This window comes from Xyrauchen texanus, chromosome 45 (genome assembly GCF_025860055.1).
Source record: "Xyrauchen texanus isolate HMW12.3.18 chromosome 45, RBS_HiC_50CHRs, whole genome shotgun sequence".
NCBI lineage: Eukaryota > Metazoa > Chordata > Actinopteri > Cypriniformes > Catostomidae > Xyrauchen > Xyrauchen texanus.
In genome coordinates, this window is record NC_068320.1 from 17,396,410 (window position 1) to 17,414,888 (window position 18,479).

Here is an 18,479-nt window from a genome sequence, read left to right on the forward strand (position 1 = left end):
ATAGTAGATCGGATTTATATCCATTTTGCAGAGACACATATATGTGGTCTAGTGTAAATGAAACGTTAATCGGACTGCAATCTGATAGATCAAGATGCATGAAGTGACTAGGTCCATTGGCTCTTAGATTTTTTGCTTTTTGTTTTCTTTCTACTGAAATGCATTTCCATAGTGGACTGGACCCCTCTGGGGGGTATTAATGTGTCAGAAGCAGATGAGTAAAGAGATAATAAGTAGATGTGTAGGCTAGAACTTCATAGCTCAACGTGCCTGTGTGAAATTCATGATAAATGCTCTGAAACTTTTCTCCCAGAAGACTCTGGTTGGCGCAGAAGCCAACAGAAAGTGTTTTTCATATCCCTGTGTGTATGTGTGTGTTGTCCTTTTTCAGAAGAGAGGACAGCTCAGTATACTAAGGTTTACTTCCAACTCCTCCAATTCAGCTGGTATTTAGAAAGGAATGTATTCAGTTAACTATTAAAACTGGCACTCAAATTAAATCCTATTATTAGAGCTACTGTAGTGCTACTCGCTGGTGGTAGGAGTAGGGCTGGGAGATATAGCTACCAAATGTATATCTTGAAAATATTCAGCCTTTTGACGATATTGAATATATATCTCATTATTTATATTTGCTCTGAAATGGCTTTTCTTTTATTATTAAAAGAACCATCATTTTGACCATTTTTATTCTAAATGTTTTAGTAAATATGTTAATACACAATGTTTATTGCAACAATACAATGTAATAAAGAGCAACATAGATGTTTTAGTATATGAAAAATGCCACATGTGTAATTAAGGGAACATTTGTGAGTGATGATGGCACAAATAAATTGCTAAATTAAGGTTTTGACCTGATTTTGAACAAACCAGACTATTTTTTAGCAGACTGATTCATGGAAATGAATCAAACTTTACCAACTTGAAAAGTGTTTTTGATACTGAATCTTAAATCACAGATGCTATTTATACATTATGTAAGTCTCAAGACATGGAAGGACTGTGAAACTTGTTTAATGACCTCTTTAGGAAACTTAATATCTAAATGAAATCATCCCTATACTCACTACAGTATCTAGCTTAATTATATATCACCAGCAAAATCAGCAGGACTATATAAGAATATATCACCTAGCCTGACTTGGGTATGTTATTGTGGTGTTTTCTACCTTTTTGACTGTTTCTAAACTGTCTCAGTGTGGCTGGGAATATTGATCCCTCTCTCATTCAGCTTCAAAATGGAGTCCATCAACAGGGAAAATAGCCTTTAAGAACCACTGTGGTCGATTCACTCCACAGAAGGTACTTATATGGCATGCAGAAAAAGGGATTTCCAAGTCTCAATGTAATAAAGTCTATCATGATTAAATATTAGCAAAGAGACCCATTATTAAATTAAAATACCAGATTGTTTATTCTCTGATTGCAAATATCACATTCAATCATTAATTTCATTAGTTTCAGTCAATAATTTGTCTGCCCTTTGAAAACGTGTTTGAAGAAGTAATTGTGTAATGAATGATGTCTAGCAAGGTCTTTTTTAATAATTGTAATTCTGAAATAATTTTGGAGTAATTAAAGTGATTGTTTCTGAATTAGTTTAATGTTGTATCCCGCAAATGTTTACTGGCATCTACTATTAGACATGGCTGGCTCTATTTTGAATTAAGGGACTATTTTTCATTTTGACTGCTAAATTGATTTTTGATTCCAAAAATCTAAATCCTGTCATTATTTACTCACCATCATGACATTCCAAGCCTGTTATTTTTTTCTGTGGAATGGAATAATAAAATAAATGCTTGTCTTTCCCATATCTGTAAGGATCCAAACTGGACAAAAAAAGCACAAAAAATGTAGTCCATGTGGCTTGTGCACTATATGCCAAGTCTACTAAATCCATACAATAGCTTTATGTAAGGATCAGGCCAAAATTTGGGTTGTTATTCACTGATAATCTTGCCCTCCAGTGAGCTGATAACTTAAGGATCCGATCAGTCTGATTCATGAACGAATCATTCTTTTAAGCTGGTTCTTTTCATTGGACCAGTTGATCTGGTTCACAAATCAGACTGTTCGAGTTCTTTACTTCAATCCACAGAATTCGTGATCGAGCTTACATCTCACTTGAGGGCAAGATTATCAGCGCATAATGACTTCATTTCGATCTGTTGCTCACACACATCTATCCTATGGCTTCAGAAGACTTGGAATATAGTGAACAAGGTATTTCTCATTTTTGGAGTTTGACCTTGGTGGACACTGAACTGTTATTGTGTGGAAAGAGCTGCTTGAAAAAAATGAAAATTCTCATTTTGTAAAACCATATGGGTTTAGAACAACATTGAAAAGTGAACAATGGCATAATATCAAAAATGGTAGACGCATATGCTGTGCAAACCTGTCAAGCTTTGAACAGGCTATAGCCCTGTTCACACCATCAGGGGCACAGCAAAGCAAAGCAACAGGATGTCGTTAATTTTCAATGAGTGTACAGCAGCTTCCGGCGATGCCAGTTACAATGACCATTGGCGACAAGATGTGGGTGTGGTGAGCAACAAGACAACGTTTAGAAAAGTTTAACTTTATGGAAATGATGAGGATATAGTGAAACAATGATGTGTGGAAAACTGTGTCAGAAACTGTCACCATTCTGAGTGAGTTTGTTTCATATATTAATAGATCATTAATCTTGTTCATGATATGATGCATTAAGCACTGCTGCAGTTTATATAAAACACACTCCCTTGCAGAATGTACATTTTTATAGGTGACAGAACTGATTAATTATCAATGACGTGTCTGAAATTGTCGATATTCTGTCTGTTTAATTCATACATTGATTGATCGTTGTTAATTATATGATGTTATGACCACCTGTGACATGCACAGAACGGGGCAGCAGGGCCGCAAGCCCTTTTCACTCACAAAAACTAAAGATGTCCTTCTGGTCATCCAGAAAAAAAGTATACATTTTAATAATTAAATTAAAATGGTGAAATAAAACAGTAATGTGTTATTATGAGGATTCTTTGTAAATCACAGGCGTATTAAATAAAATTAAGGATTGCAAGTGATCCTTCCTATGCCCAACTCACTCCGAGGTGCAGAACCCTTGATGTGGGTACTCTGAAGGGAACATGGAATTAGTGTGTGCATGTGCTTTAATCTTGTGGAAGGGCCCATTCATTTTATCACTTGCATTTGGAACGAGATTTCGAGTGGAGTCCCCTCCCGCAGCAGTGCCCTTTGAGGGAGCAAAAATGTTATTTTGAATTCACCCCGTAGCCTCGAAGTGGCGTCACGGAGCATCAGCTTTTTTAATTCTGTTTGTGTTTCATGAAGGTACAAGCGAAACACGACACATGATATATGTTTACAGCATATAAACTCTAAAAGCTTTTTCCTCCAGGCCATAACTTGATATTAATTTAATATGTGAGTGAAATAATGTGTTTTTTTTCTGCTCGCAAGCTTTCTGAACGGCATGATGATTTGACAGTATGTTTAACAGTTTGTGTAGAATAAATAATCACATTTCAAAAGTTATGGAAATGGGAAAACTTTCCCAGCAAATAAAAAAAAACACCTGGGAAGAGTTGGTTATATTGCCTTTATGCATTGTAAAGTCTTTAAAATGGCACCAATTTCTGTGTTATTGAGGCGAGAATTATAAATTATTTAGATGATCTTTTTCAGCATGGAAAGTATGCTAAAATATTTTATGTAGGCCTATTATTATTTAAGCGACTCAAGAGCAAGTATACAGTAACTTCCTCATTTATTTTCTGCCTGCAATGCAAGCAACATGAATAATAAATAATATGTAACTACATTTCAAAATGTTTACATACTTGGAACTCATTTTTGATGCTACGATAATTTTATAAATACTTTTGAATCCAGAAATTACATTGCGTGCGTTGCTTTTGTTTATTTATGAAACATATAGTTAGCATTTTGGCTGTGTACTCACAGAATGATGCAGGCACACCAACACAGAACTATAAATGTTCTAAAAACCAGATCAAATGTCCACTCATCAACAGATTAATACTTGATTGCTACCACATTTCTGACATCACATGGCACACCTGCAGTGTAGACCGCTTTATTAATTATAACGGGAATTTTTTTTTCAGTGCTAGAAATTGTTATACCTCTTTTATAGAATACTGCCATTAACTGAAGTTGTTGTCTGATTCGGGTAAAGCCAGTTTGTTTTTTATTTAAACTGTTAGATTAATCACTTTCAGAAAAATACCATTGTATTACCATTTTTGGAAATGTGGTCTCCCATTCAAAACTCTCAGAATGGGAGCAGCAGGGATAAAAGGATAAAGTGAGGGTTCAGAGATGAGAAATGTGAAGAGAGTGATGAGACAAGAATAAGATTAGAGCCCAATATAAAAATAAAAAAGTCACTGTGTTGTTATTAGGGTAATACTATGGTACTGAATTATTATATTCATATTTCATGATACTGTCATAGTACTCCAAGATACTTCTAAAAATACTATGGTTCTAATATGACACATCAAAAACATGGGATTATCACAGACCATGTCTGGAGAAAAAAAGTAGAAGATATGGGGCTTTTCTTTAGGAATATAACAGAATAGACTGTTATTTGTCAAAAAATGGAACAAATAAAGTTTATAATACAAGAAACATTCTTAAATACTCAAGACGTGAAGAATTAGTTAAGTGTGTATGTGATACTCTTTAAAAATTGATATAATAATAATAATAATAATAAAATAAAAATCAGTGCCTTTTTTTTTTTTTTTTATCCTTTCGCCTTGTCCCTGCTGAGGTTTGTGCACGCCACTAATGAGCACTGCTCCAGGTTATATAAAACACTCTCTCCTGCAGAATGCAAATTTGTAGAGCCAAGAGAACTTATTCCTTGTCAAATTAGAATGATACCTTTTATAGTTTACCGGCAGTACATCAATAACAAGTGTATTTGTCTGCATCCCACAAGACAACAAGTAACACTCACCTCACTTCGCGACAAGCCCACGACAAAGCTAATCTATTGGCTGAAATAACTTTTAAACTCCTGTGCAATTGCTGTATGACTCCTGTTGACATCTTTGTTAATAGTACCCAATAATAACTATTACATTATATTTCACATATCATATTATTAAACTGGATATATAAATGGATAGATTAAACCTTTATCTGTTCTGTTTTCTCCAGTAAGCTCACAAGCTAACCAGTTAGCCTATTAGCTTAGCATAGTTTGTTCTCCTCTTCCTTTTCATCATGTTTCTCCTCACTGTCACCACCTAGTTAAACAGTGGTATGATTGTATTCTATAGAAATTGTATGTTTCGGTATATTTAATAATTTTACAAACTGTTCAGTTTTAATCTTTGTGCTTGGGGTATATTGGGTATACGGTTTGCTGTGGGACTAAATAAACACAGCAAACACAGTGTATGAATGTTGCAAAAAACTTTAGCAAGACCTCAGCATTTTACCGGTTATGTGAAGTGGCATGCCTTGTAGTAGTCTTGCAGGACACATACAGAACCAGACAGACCCTTCTCACCATTAACATTGAAGCGACAGCAGTAGGAACGCCCACTAACGACTTCACAGTACAGGGACTAGCGACATCAAGCAACAATGTCTGGTGTTGGAACGGGACTAATGACTGCAGGTTAGCATCTTCTGTCACAGTTTGGGATAAACCTGCACACATCGACTAAGCCGCCAGTGTAGATATCTTTATCTCTTTTGCTCTATCTGTCTCTCTTGTTCTATATTTGACTCTCACACTCCATCTTTTCTGTTATCTCTTTTCCTGTATCTCTCTTTTAATCTCTCATGCTGTCTCAAACTCTCTCTCTCTCTCAATACCTGTCTGATAGACCCAGGAGTCTCTAGTATCTTCGATTACACCACAGAAATCCATCGGCTTTGAAAAAGCTGATGGCCAACCTCATCACCGTGGCAACATGGCAAGGTAACACTAGCTCTATCTAAAGAGGAAAGGTGGTTGTGGGGACATGGAATGAAATGAGAGACCACAAGTAATGGGATCAACTTATCAACCTCCACACCTGTCCCAGTGTTACCCCCAGAGCACAGCTCATTAGATCCCAGCGGCCCTTTTCATAGCTCGGGCCGAGATATTACACTGAACCCTCTGTGAACTAAGAGAACCATGCTTTCCCCAGACAGCTTAAGACTGAGCTAGTAATATGACAGTGGCATACTGTCACCACAAATTGCTTGGATATAAGATGACCCTCAGTGGGCCCGTCGGTGCAGCTGCGTGTATTGTATATTGCGAATACAGCCGTGTTTGGCTTGGAATGAGTTTGTTTAAAAGTGTGTGTATATATATTTAATATGACATTAGACTATCAAGAGCTATTAAATGACGGTTATATTTTACTTTGCTGTAATGCAGACTTCACACAGTCATGGAAAATGTCATTTCTATAGTGATTTGTTTTCTTATTTTTTTCTAGTTTTGGACTGCTTTAAAATATTGAATCTGCTTTGTTATTGCTTGTGTAAAGTAAAACTAGCTTGTAAGCCAATGTTAAAACATCAGTCTCTTCACTGAGGCTTTTATTGGAGAGATTTGTACAGTAGTAAGTATGATTGTTTACAGTACATCCAATATATCAGAAGACTGCTTGCACAGTCTTTGCTTCCTCCTGAAGTGGTTGATCTGGTCTTTTTACTCAGTTCAGGTTTTACAGTATTTTAAATGCACAGAGGGGGGAAGATGTAAAGAATTTTTTTTAACTAAATCAAGGAGCTATCCTAAATTCCTTACACCTTGTAAGTGTTTGTTTTAATTGTTTAGCCTAAGTTTGTTTTCCTGTCTTCCACATGTTGAGAGAGTTCTTTTAATGCTTTCACAAACCTCAGAAAGACGCATCATTTATTATTTACCTGCATGAGAGGTGAGAAATGACAGCAACATTTATAATCAGTCCCTTTATAACTTGATTCGCTGTAATTTGAATCCCCTGAAGAGTAAAGATCTTTTAATCAAATTATTTGATGAGAGCTTAAGGCAAATTGAGCAGTTCTTCTACTGTTAATTATTAAAAGATTGGCACGCAGCACGAGGCATGTTATATATTGAAATGTCTTTTGAAATTGATTCCCATTTTTTCTCACGACAAGATGTTGTGCCTCTCCCAAACACAAACTAACACACACACTAAATTATTCAGCATTTCCTTTTGGCACATTATAGGTTTGGTTTCTCTTTTTTAATTACTTTGCTGTCTTTGACATGTCAGCATGTTCAGATTAGACCGGAAGCTCCCTGCTTGGCTTCCAAGGCTTGCCCGGAGGTTCAGGTTCAGGCCCGATACTGAGAACCGATCTAACCACTTTCTTTCCCGGGTCACATTTCTACAATGCTCCTGTCCTGTGTCAATATGGTAGCAGTATTGATCTGAGTTGGAGTGCAATGTCAAATATGTTTCCTCCTCTGCTGAGGGGAACGGCATTGCTGATTTATATGCAAAGGGCTGTGCAGCAGTTATGGATTTTAGGGCAAAACCAAGCTGGTGGATTTGTAATGGATATACAGATTTTAGGATTTGATTACAGATTTAGAAACCATTTTCTGTGAGGTTTATAAAGATTAACCAATAGATTCAAAGTCTTTATTCTAATAGAAGTGTGCAAGACCGCTATTGAAGCTGTTTACTACTAGGGAAGTGCGCTTTGGTCATTTTGACTACTCTTGTGCTCCGATAAATGTTACCGCTTGGGGTTTCAGTTGTTCAAATGAGTGCTTGGTTGTTAGCGTTTTTTTTTTTTTTTGTGTATCTTTTAAGACATTTAGCGCTCTCACAAAAATTGGATAAGATGTAGTACATGGTTGTTGCAATTGTTGTGTTCAAGAAATTATTTTAACGAAGTTGCACATAGCTGTGCTCTGTACAGTGTTGTGATGTTTCTCTACACTGTGAAAATCAAGTGAAAATCTTTTAAGTGAATGAATCGTTCTTGTTCACTTCACACTGACTCCTTTTATTTTCTTCCAAAGCAAATGAGCTCCAGTTTGAAGTGCAAGACTTCTCTTGCCTGTAAAGACAGACTGTAGCGTGAGCCAATAGCATTTGTGAGCAGCATATGAAGGACCATATTATTGGTTTTACACCTCTCTCTCTCTCTCTCTCTCTCTCTCTCTCTCTCTCTCTCTCTCTCGGTCGGTCGGTCTGTCTGTCACTCTGTCTGGTGTTGTCTAATCTAGTCTACCTAGTCTATCTAGAAATTAATTGGTCATAAGGTTTGGAAATCCTGAGTCAAGTACTCCGGTACTAGTGCCCATCCCAAGTCTTTACTAGAGTATTTATTGAGCTCTGTTTATTGTCGCAGAAGAGCAAGTGTCTTTTATTTTGTTTCTATTCTAGCCTTTAAGTACAGAAGAAAAAGCTTTTCTTGTACACTGTCACGTTATTGCCATCCTCCTGCGGAGAGATGATCAGCATGTCTGTTTTATCAGTAGCCTCTGGAGGGGTTTGGAGCTCCAGCTCCCCCAGTATCTGTCCTATGGTACCTGCCACTGAAAGACAGAGTGAGAGGAGAGGAAACTGAGAAAAGGCATATACATCCATCTTTTCTTCCCTCCAGTGACGAGTGAGGCATTATAAATCCCTTATTTCTATTTCTACTCCAGCTAAGACAGCTGATGTAGTTGATGGTAGGGTGTGAGAGAAGGGAGGAGAAGACACCCTGCTTGCGCAGATATACAGCACGCTTAATGTGTCTTTGATGATCTTGCTGAAGGATTGAATGACAGCCTGTCGATGAAGGAGAGAGCAGCAGAGTGACGCATCTGCCTGACTTGCAAAATCTGTGCAAGCAGTTGAGAGAGAGACAGTAAATATAGGACCAAAGAGTGATTTTGTTTAAAGGGATAGTTCACCCAGAAAAGAAAAATGTGTCATCAATTACTCTTCTTTGTTGTTTGACACCCATTTGAATTTATTTATTTCATAGTATACAAAAGAAGATTGGCAGTATATTCACTTTGCTCTTTTTCATACAATGAAAGTCAAGCTTCAGAAATGACAATAAATTGTTTGGCGTCAGAACATTTTGAATATAGTGCAAGTTGAAGTAACTACTTTTATGTTGGATTGGAGTCTTTTTCAATCTTTGAGACAAGATTGAGATGGTCTCAGTATCTTTTGGAGTCTCTCTCTCTCTCTCTGACACACTCACTCACACACAGAGCACTCTGGAGTGTAGGTATAACTAATTACCAGCCAGGACAAAGAGATAAAGTGAGAGAGAGAGAGATAGATATATATATATATAGAGAGAGAGAGAGAGAGAGAGAGAGAGAGCGAGAGAGAGAAGGCCAGGATGCCTGATCACAGTCATTTAGAGGAGAGGAGAGAGAGGTATGGCAGCTGCTGGCCTCCTCTGCTCCTGTAACCCACTCATCTCCTGTCTCTGCTCTTCCTCTCCCACCTCCCCCCACCCTACTCCCCATCCCACCTTCTGCTTCACAGACGAATTTAAGGGCACAAGCACTGTGGAGCTGATCAAGAAGGAAGGCACCACCCTGGGCCTGACCGTATCCGGAGGCATCGACAAAGACGGCAAGCCCCGCGTCTCAAACTTGCGCCAGGGCGGAATCGCTGCCAGGTTAGTGAGTAGGGTTGGGGTGAAGTGTGTGGTCTTTGTGATTTTAAAGCTGATATGTGTAATTTTTTCAACCTGGTCTCATAGAAACACATTACCATACCTACATTTTTGCAAAAGGATTTTAACTTGTCTCTTTGTACAAATCACTGCAGTTTCATGGTGAAATGAACACTAGAGGCTCTAAAACATTGAATTTTTATTCAATTTCACACAAATCCAGAGTTAAACAGCAGATTATCACTTTATACACACTTAATTTTTGCCCTGTTCCTCACACAATCTTATGACATCAAAACCCTTTTACTATTGTGCATGACTTGCAAGGTGATGCATTTTAACATTTGCATAATTTTGACATAACCAACTACATTTACAAGTTTGTTCAATGCAATCAAATTGCAGCGTTGCTCAAAAGTTGCACTTGTGATGCGAAGGACTGGAATACGAGGCCTGAAGTGCACACAAGTCAATGCGTGAGCCGAATGTGTTATAGACGAACCACAAAAGCTTTTTTATGATGCTATCAGTTAGATTTAGGTTTAAAGTTAAGCATAGGGAGGTAGGTTTTGTAGATTTAAAGCTAAATAGAGCATTAAGCTTAAAAAATGGATCTGTTTGGGAGAACATTTAACTAGCTTTTAGCACCACCGAGTGGACTTTTCATGAACCGCGTATTTAGTTTTTTCAAAAATTTTCATGAAATCATGTTGAGTTTTTCCTGATGTTAAAATATTTTCTCCTATCTTGGTTAAATATGCAGATTCTAGAAGTTAACTATTCATGTCTCAGCATTGCAACTCTGTGGTGCTTTCAAACATTGATATCTCAGTTAGCACACGTACAACTCAGAGATGTCTGATTTAGATCTTTTCAACTTGAAAGCATCACAATCTAATTTGCATCAGCAAAACATCTTAAAAAGACTATAAATCATAAACATCTTAAAGATATCTGCTGAATGTCTTATTGACATCCAAAACATACTTATTTATATCTTATAGGTGTATTACAGAGACAACAACGTAAAAAATGTCTTCCAAATGTACACACACATCAAAGAGATGTCTGTATGTGTTTCTAGCAGGGATGTTTATTTGAGAGGCCCGGCCAGCCCGATACAGCAACATTGGTTAAACCAAAGTTGTGGGAAAGGCACTATGCACAAGCGATACACCCAGCCAGCTGGCCCGAACTTACCTGTTTGTGTCACCTGATAACACACGGGACAAAACTGGCTCAACCCTGAGGTTATAGAACCTTGCAAATGTGTTAGGTGTTGCTCTACATATGTCTGCTAGAGAGGCGCCGTGGGACAACACCCAAGAAGCTGCAACACCCCTTGTAGAATGGGCTCGTAGGCCAGCAGGGGGCGGCAGGTGCTGGGCGTGGAATGCCATAGTGATTGCATCGACGACCCAGTGGGTGATCCTCTGTTTGGAGACCGTGCTTCCCTTCCACTGTCCACTGCAGCAGACAAAGAGCTGCTCGGCGCTTCTAAAGCTCTGCAAGTGATCCAAGTAGATGCGAAGAGCGTGCACCGGACACAGCAACGCCAAGGCTGGATCTGCCTCCTCCTGGGGCAGCGCTTTCAGGTTCACCACCTGATCCCTGAAAGGGGTTGTGGGAACCTTGGGCATGTACATCGGTCGGGGTCTCCGGATGACGTGAGAGTAAGCACAGTTTGCTGACAGAGAACGCCTGCAGGTCCCCTACCTTCGTGATCAGGGGGCCGTCAGGAGGGCAGTCTTCAGATAGAGCACCTTTAGATCTGCTGACTCAAGGGGCTCGAAGGGAGCTCCCCAAAGGCCCCGAAGGACCATGGAGAGGTCCCACGAGGGAACGAGGCACGGCCTAGGGGGGTTTAACCTCCTCGCGCCTCTCAGGAACCTGATGATCAAATCGTGCTTCCCTAATACTTACCGTCCACTGTATCGTGATGCGCCCATATAGCGGCTACATACACTTTAAAGGTGGAGGGGGACAGCCACCCCTCCAACTTTTCCTGCAAAAAGGAAAGCACTGACCCTACTGGCGGAGCCAGTGTTGCTGCCACAGGGGGACGCCCTTGGCGAAAAACAGACTGGGGTTCGAGACATTGCATCAAGCAGGATGTGTTGAATGGTCTGCTTTTTAACCACTGAGGATTGCTGGGTGAAATCCTCTACGGTACCGCCGTATAGGCCAAACTGGTTCGACCAAGTTGGGCCAAAGGTGGCGCTCCTGGACCACTAAGGTGGACATCGCTTGTCCGAAAGACCATGCCGTGACCATCATCGCTCTGAGGGTGAGACCAGTCACTGAGCGCAGCTCCAGCATAAATCTCGGGTCAGAACTACCCTTGTGCAGTTCTTTGAACACCACAGCTTGGTGCACTTGCAAAAGAGCCGTGGCATGCAGGGCGGAGGCGGCCTGTCCAGTGGCACTGTAGGCTCAGTCGTGAGTGACGACTTAAACCCACGGGCCCTGGACGGGAGACTCGGATGGCTCCGCCAGGTGGCGGCATTCTGCGGGCACAAATGCACCGCGATTGCCTTACCAACCTGGGGAGTCGCCGAGCACCCCCTGGCAGCCCCACCGTCGAGGGTGGTGAGAGAGGACGAGCCTGCAAACCGGGTCCGGGCAGTAAAAGGTTCACGCCGCGATCGTGTGTGCTCATCATACACTTCCAGGAGTAAATGGGGCGCAGCCGTAAGCGCCGCTCAGAGCCCCGGGACAGATCACGGGGCCGCGAGGGTTCAGGGTTGAAGCGGCAGAGGAATTCAGCTCTGTGAACTTGCTCGCTCAGCTCCGAAGAAGATATCTGATGTGTGTTTGCAGCATCACTCCTTTTATACCCGTATGTCCGGGGGAGTGGCATGCAAATTCCACATGCCAATTTCCAACATCTCAAGATCAGAGATGTGTGGGATCCGCAGGAGCGACCCCTAGTGTCAACTCATCGACACAACGTCGAGTGAGTGACAGATAGGGAACAATGTTTATTTTTGTAGTTCTTTTTGGTGATGCCAGTGGTTTGGAAATTACACACATCAGCTTTAAAATACTTTCTCTTATCCCAGTTTAATCTGCATAAACCACTATAAGTGAGCCATTTGTAGATTGACGACAACTTGTGTGGTGCTTTCAAAACTGATCCACAACTTCTGACCAATGGCATGAGTTAGGGGTGGGGCTAACAGTTTTGCTGAACAATAACAGATAAGAGGTTAGTAGGACTGTTGTGGAAACATGTTTGGAAACCATGTAGTGCTTGCTAAGGAACTCAAAAAACCTTAGCAACCGCATGGCAACGCCCACATTTTCTTCAAATAATTTAACAATATACTTTGTTCTTTTAATCCAGTTTGGTGAATATTGTGATGCAGAAAATGTACACTTCACATCTAAAGCTGTGTATTCCGTACATTTTTTATTATCTTCTGTGTTGATGGTAATAAGTTCACTAAGTCAGCATCAATTAAAGAGAGATTGAGTCCACGTGCGTGTGTGAGCCTGTATGTGCTGTATATATTCTTGTCTCTGCACACATTCTACGTTCAGTCAGAACTCTTCTCTAGTTTCCATATTGGCTCCTGGAAATTGCAGATGTTCCTCTGCTCACTACAGTGTCACCCCCTCTCTATGAATACACACACACACAATCCTCAGAGAATACATGCTCAGATCCATGAACAAACACAACATATGCCTCTCAGACGTATTTATATAGTAAAACAAACACTCTCACACACACACACACACACACACACACACACACACAGACACAAACACCTGCAGCTCAGCACACTTTTTACACCTCCTTAAGAACTTTAAATGTTTCTCTCTGTGTAACCTCTTGTTTCATGTTACTGCAGATAATCTGAAATAACTGCCTGTATTCACACTTCATTTTGCAGAATCTGTTGACAGTCTGTGCACCTTGTGAAAGCAAGAGCTTTTAACTGGATGCGTGTGAGAAGGAGAAAATTAGAGTCCGGAGTAGCCCATTTCTGCCTTATTTTCAACATTTCTCCATCTTCGTTCTATTTGTTCATTCCAGTCTCTCCTCCTGCCAGTTCTCTGTTTTCTGATAAAAAAAAATCCTTCTTACACCAACTTATAAACATGCTATATGCAGCCATAATATGCACCGATTACACTGTTATTGTTATTTATGATGACATTGGTACAACTGCAAAGATGTCTGTATAAAAGGGTAATAATGGGCAAAATACAGACAAACAATTTATGAATTGTGTGAATGGCTTTCACTGCACATGAGTGAATGGGCACTTGAGAGTATTTGAGTAGATTTGATTTCTTTTGTAAACAAATTAAATTAAAAAAATTGCTTTCACACTGGTGTGTTTATGTTGAATACTGACTGAAAAATAAAAAATAAAAAGTAGTAGGTGGAGCTTCAGGTCACACCTACCGATTGCATGGTCCAATGGCTACAAGAAGGTGTCTAGCATCCAGTTAGAATTTTTCCTAAAACTTTGCCCAGACGAGCTGTTACGACCACCAAAATGAACTCAAAATGTGTGTGTTCTTTAATTTAGTTTGAGGTATATAACAGCCTTTAGCTGGTTTAAGATGGTCTTTTGACTTAGGCCACTAAGGAACCATCCACAACCACCCTGAACACTCTAACAGTAGCAAACACAAAGAAATGCCTTGGTAACCACCCATATCACCTTAACAACCACATAGCAATGCCCTGGCAACAAAAACACCCTAGCATCATGGTGGCAAGTTTTGCACAGGCAAACGCCACTGACATTTTCTTTGGAAAGATATAAACATCTAATTATTGCTGTCTTTCTTTGCAGGAGTGACCAGCTGAACGTAGGGGACTATATTAAGTCTGTAAATGGCATCAACTTGACAAAGTTTCGTCATGATGAGATCATCAGTCTTTTGAAGAATGTGGGCGAGAGGGTCGTGTTGGAGGTGGAGTATGAGCTGCCACCTGTCTGTGAGTGACATTATAAGATCAACAACCATATAACATAATATTTCAGAAATTATCATATGCATATTGATTAGTGGTGGACTGTTATGCGCTTAATATGTTCATGTCTAAAGTGTGGTTGATGGCCAATAAAATGCCTATACTTACAGTATACAATGGTTTATAAAAGTCTAAGGGCAAATTTAAAATACCATTTTAACCTTGAAATAAAGAACATTTTGGGACTTTTAAAAGTTAAACAAAAGTTGTGAGTTTTTAGACATTTTTAAGATTCTACACTATTTCTAGGGCACTAAGCAAATGCATGCAAATTTGTGACATTGAACATGTTAACACCGTTGTACAAAGGTAACATATTTGCTTGCTTCCATTAAAACACACAAGATGCTGTTTGGATCACTCTCAAATCAATATCAGATTTTGCATAAACTTATGGGATCCATATGGGATGAATGCATGTTGCAAAATGTTCACAAAAAAGATTTATTGGCCTAACCAGTTGGTCTACCACGATGCATTAAACGTATTATGTATTTTAGCTACCGGTAATAAAAAACTTATTAAGGCAGTTTTCTAACAGGAAGTTTAAATTGAGATTCCTAATCCTCTCAATGAGCACTGAACATGTATTTTATTTTAGTTGGTGTGCAGTTGTTGTACTGGTCAACCATTGAAGTCTTGTCAGACCTTTGAATAGTTTCTTCTCTCCCTCAGCTGTCCAGGGCTCAGGAGTCATGTTCAAAAACATGGAGGTGACGTTACACAAAGAAGGCAATACATTCGGTTTCGTCATCAGGGGTGAGTGCCTCTGTAGACTAGTCTTGCAAATGTTTTTCAGTCCACCTCATCAAAACAGATCAACATCAAACAAAAAAGACCATTTCAGATGTGTTGTCCTTGGGCCTAGTGAAAGAAGACAGAAGAGTACTTGCAGTACTGAGTCTACATTTCGTCCTCCTTTACACTACTAATGCTCAATTTACAGATATTTACAAAACTGCATTTGTGACTTCATTAAAGAGAAAGAGACAATTTTTTCAGATCCATCTAGGGTAGGAAGTCTTTTGAAGAGAGAGAAAAAAAGGTTTCCATGCAGTCAAGGTCTTGGTTAACTTGACTCTTTTTTTTTTTCAAGTCTATCTCTAAAGGAATCAGAGGCGTATTGAGGACTTCCTTTTCATCTTTGAGACTCCATTTGTGAATACGATGATATGCAATTTCATAGCTAGCCATGGCTTTAAAAATGTATGCTCTTGCTCTCTTGTTGTAAAATGTATGGAAATTACTTTAAGGTGAGCAAACAGCCTTTGGTCTGTACCACTGAGCTGGTATTTGCAGCTGTGATTTACCTCATTGGTTAAGTGTATGCTAAACATATCAAATGTGAATATAAATATGCAGGAGCATAAATGCAAAGTGTTTTGCTTTATGACTAGCATTTGTTAAATGTGTCAAAGCATGTTGTTTTCTCCCATGGTGTAGGAGGTGCACACGAAGACAGAAACAAATCTCGCCCGGTTACCATAACAACCATCAGACCCGGTGGTCCGGCTGACAGGTGAGATTAACATCAGCACTGACGATGAATATTGGTGTATCACTAGTAAATTTATTGTGTTGTTGATTAAAGATAAATGAGTATGTGTATATATACAGTACTGTGCAAAAGTTTTAGGCACTTGGGAAAAATTATGCATAGTGAGGATGTCTTCAAAAATAATGCCATAAATATTTTTAATTTATCAATTAACGTCATACAAAGTCCAGTAAACATAAAAAAGCTAAATCAATATTCGGTGTGACCACCTTTGCCTTCAAAACAGTACCAAATCTCCTTGGTACACCTGGACACAGTTTTTCTTGGTTGTTGGCAGATAGGATGTTCCAAGCTTCTTGGAGAATTCGCCACATTTCTTCTATCTGTTTTGTCTGTCTCTCAATTGCTTCTGTCTCTTCATGTAATCCCAGACTGTCTCAATATTCAGTGTGGAGCTCAGTGGGGACCATGACATCTGTTGCAGGGCTCCCTGTTCTTCTATTCTATTTGCAAAAGAAATGATTGAGAGCCTAAAATGTTTATTTCCTATTGATATGCTAAAGCTGAAAATGTAATAACCATCTTATGACAAATGTTTTTGTGAAGCATCTTATGTGCCTAAGACTATTTCACAGTAATGTATGTCTTTGCGTCACATTAATTATTGAAATATTTGTTTTTAAAAGCAAATTTTATAGTGCACGATTAATATTTCTGGTTAGTTTTTTTTTATTGTTAATGTAAAATGTAATCATTTTTAATTGTAACATAATTATACATTTATTGTCCATATTTAGAAGTACACTAGCATATCGACATCAACTAAAAGCCACAAAACTCCAGTTTTGATTTTATGGGGTCTTTAATTAATGTACAAATACGTTTACTCTTGGGACCTTGTAATGCATTCAACGTTTAATGAAATAGGTCTAGCATAGTTGGACTGTAGTCATTGCCATGATTTGAAATAGCAAGAAATTGATGAAAATAGTGTTTCCCAGTCGGATTTCTCTCTCAGAATTGTAATAGATTGTCCCACTCAGAACTTTAGTGCCCACCTGAGAATTGCAAATGGACTGGTTTGATATTTCTCTCACTCTTGCGTTTGAACTGCTCTGTTATTACTCTCATTACACTCCAGCCCGTTTCTCTCTCTCTTTTCTCTCAACTCTTATCAATATTCATTTTGCACAGTCGTAATTTAATTTTTACCAACATAGTATTCCCATTTCTTGCGTTCAATGACGTGCCTCCCGTTTTTCTGAGTAAATATTGTGTTCTGTTCCCACCTCTGCAATTTAGTGTTGACTGTGCTCAGTCAACGGGTCCCCTTGGAAAATAAAAGCAGCATTTTTCATTTCAGTGTTATAAATCAGAGCTCTAACCAAAACTTTGGTCCCCCTCTGTTTTTCCCATGGTTGAATGATTTTTGAAACTGTTCTCTCCTCATACCTCTCACCTAAAGATCAATTGTTTCACAAAATCAAACTTTTGACTATCGAAATTAAGTCTGGTCCCCCTTGCACCTTGTTCTATACAGCAGCCACCCAATTAAACAGGAAGAAATCCTATGACTGTCATGCAAAGTGACAAATCACATTTTGTTTTGTTTTATATGTGCCATTTAGGGGCGGACAAATCTGAAATCAATATTTCAATAATAGTACTCTACAAAGCCTTAACTACACCAAACACTGAAACTGGAAGTTGGTAGAAGCCAGCCAATAAAATTGGAACTGGTGATTTCAGCTAGCACTTGCCAGTTTTGTACACAGTATGCACCAGACATATGTCAACAAAATGTCAACATACACTCCATTCCATTCCGAAAATTTCATGTTTACCCCATTTTATTGAGTGCCTCCAATTGTGCATCAGTTTATTTTTATACCTTTCCTCCATTCTTGAGGTATTATGCTGTTTTTGTGCAAGGTCTCTGGTGTGTTGTACACATACATAACTTGGCCAGCAAAGATATAAGAGGGATTGTTTTGAATTTCTCTCCTTACACATTGTAAATCCCACAACCTTGCTGACATTTACATGCAAACAAGCGTTTTGTCTCTGGTAAACCACACATTCCCCCTTTAATTCAGAGTGGCCATTTCAGTCTGTATTGTATTTGATTGTCTTTTTCAGGGAAGGTACCATCAAACCTGGCGACAGGTTGCTCAGCATCGATGGAATCCGTCTGCATGGAGCTTCTCACGCTGAGGCCATGAGCATACTCAAACAGTGTGGCCAGGAAGCCACTCTACTCATTGAGTATGATGTGTCAATCATGGGTAAGGACAAACCCCTCTTGTACTAATCCCATCCCCAGATATATACACTTAC

The 18,479-nt window shown here is 39.1% G+C and overlaps 1 protein-coding gene across 3 annotated transcripts in view; it reads left to right on the top strand.

Moving 5' to 3' along the window:
- grip1 (glutamate receptor interacting protein 1) overlaps positions 1–18,479 on the top strand; it is a 197,473-nt gene that overhangs the window by 101,957 nt on the left and 77,037 nt on the right. For all 3 annotated transcript variants that reach the window (XM_052118849.1, XM_052118850.1, XM_052118851.1), the window contains exons 3-7: positions 9,516–9,651; positions 14,463–14,608; positions 15,320–15,403; positions 16,088–16,163; positions 18,282–18,427. In XM_052118849.1, the coding sequence (XP_051974809.1) occupies positions 9,516–9,651; positions 14,463–14,608; positions 15,320–15,403; positions 16,088–16,163; positions 18,282–18,427 (588 nt within the window). The remainder of the gene's footprint in view (positions 1–9,515; positions 9,652–14,462; positions 14,609–15,319; positions 15,404–16,087; positions 16,164–18,281; positions 18,428–18,479) is intronic.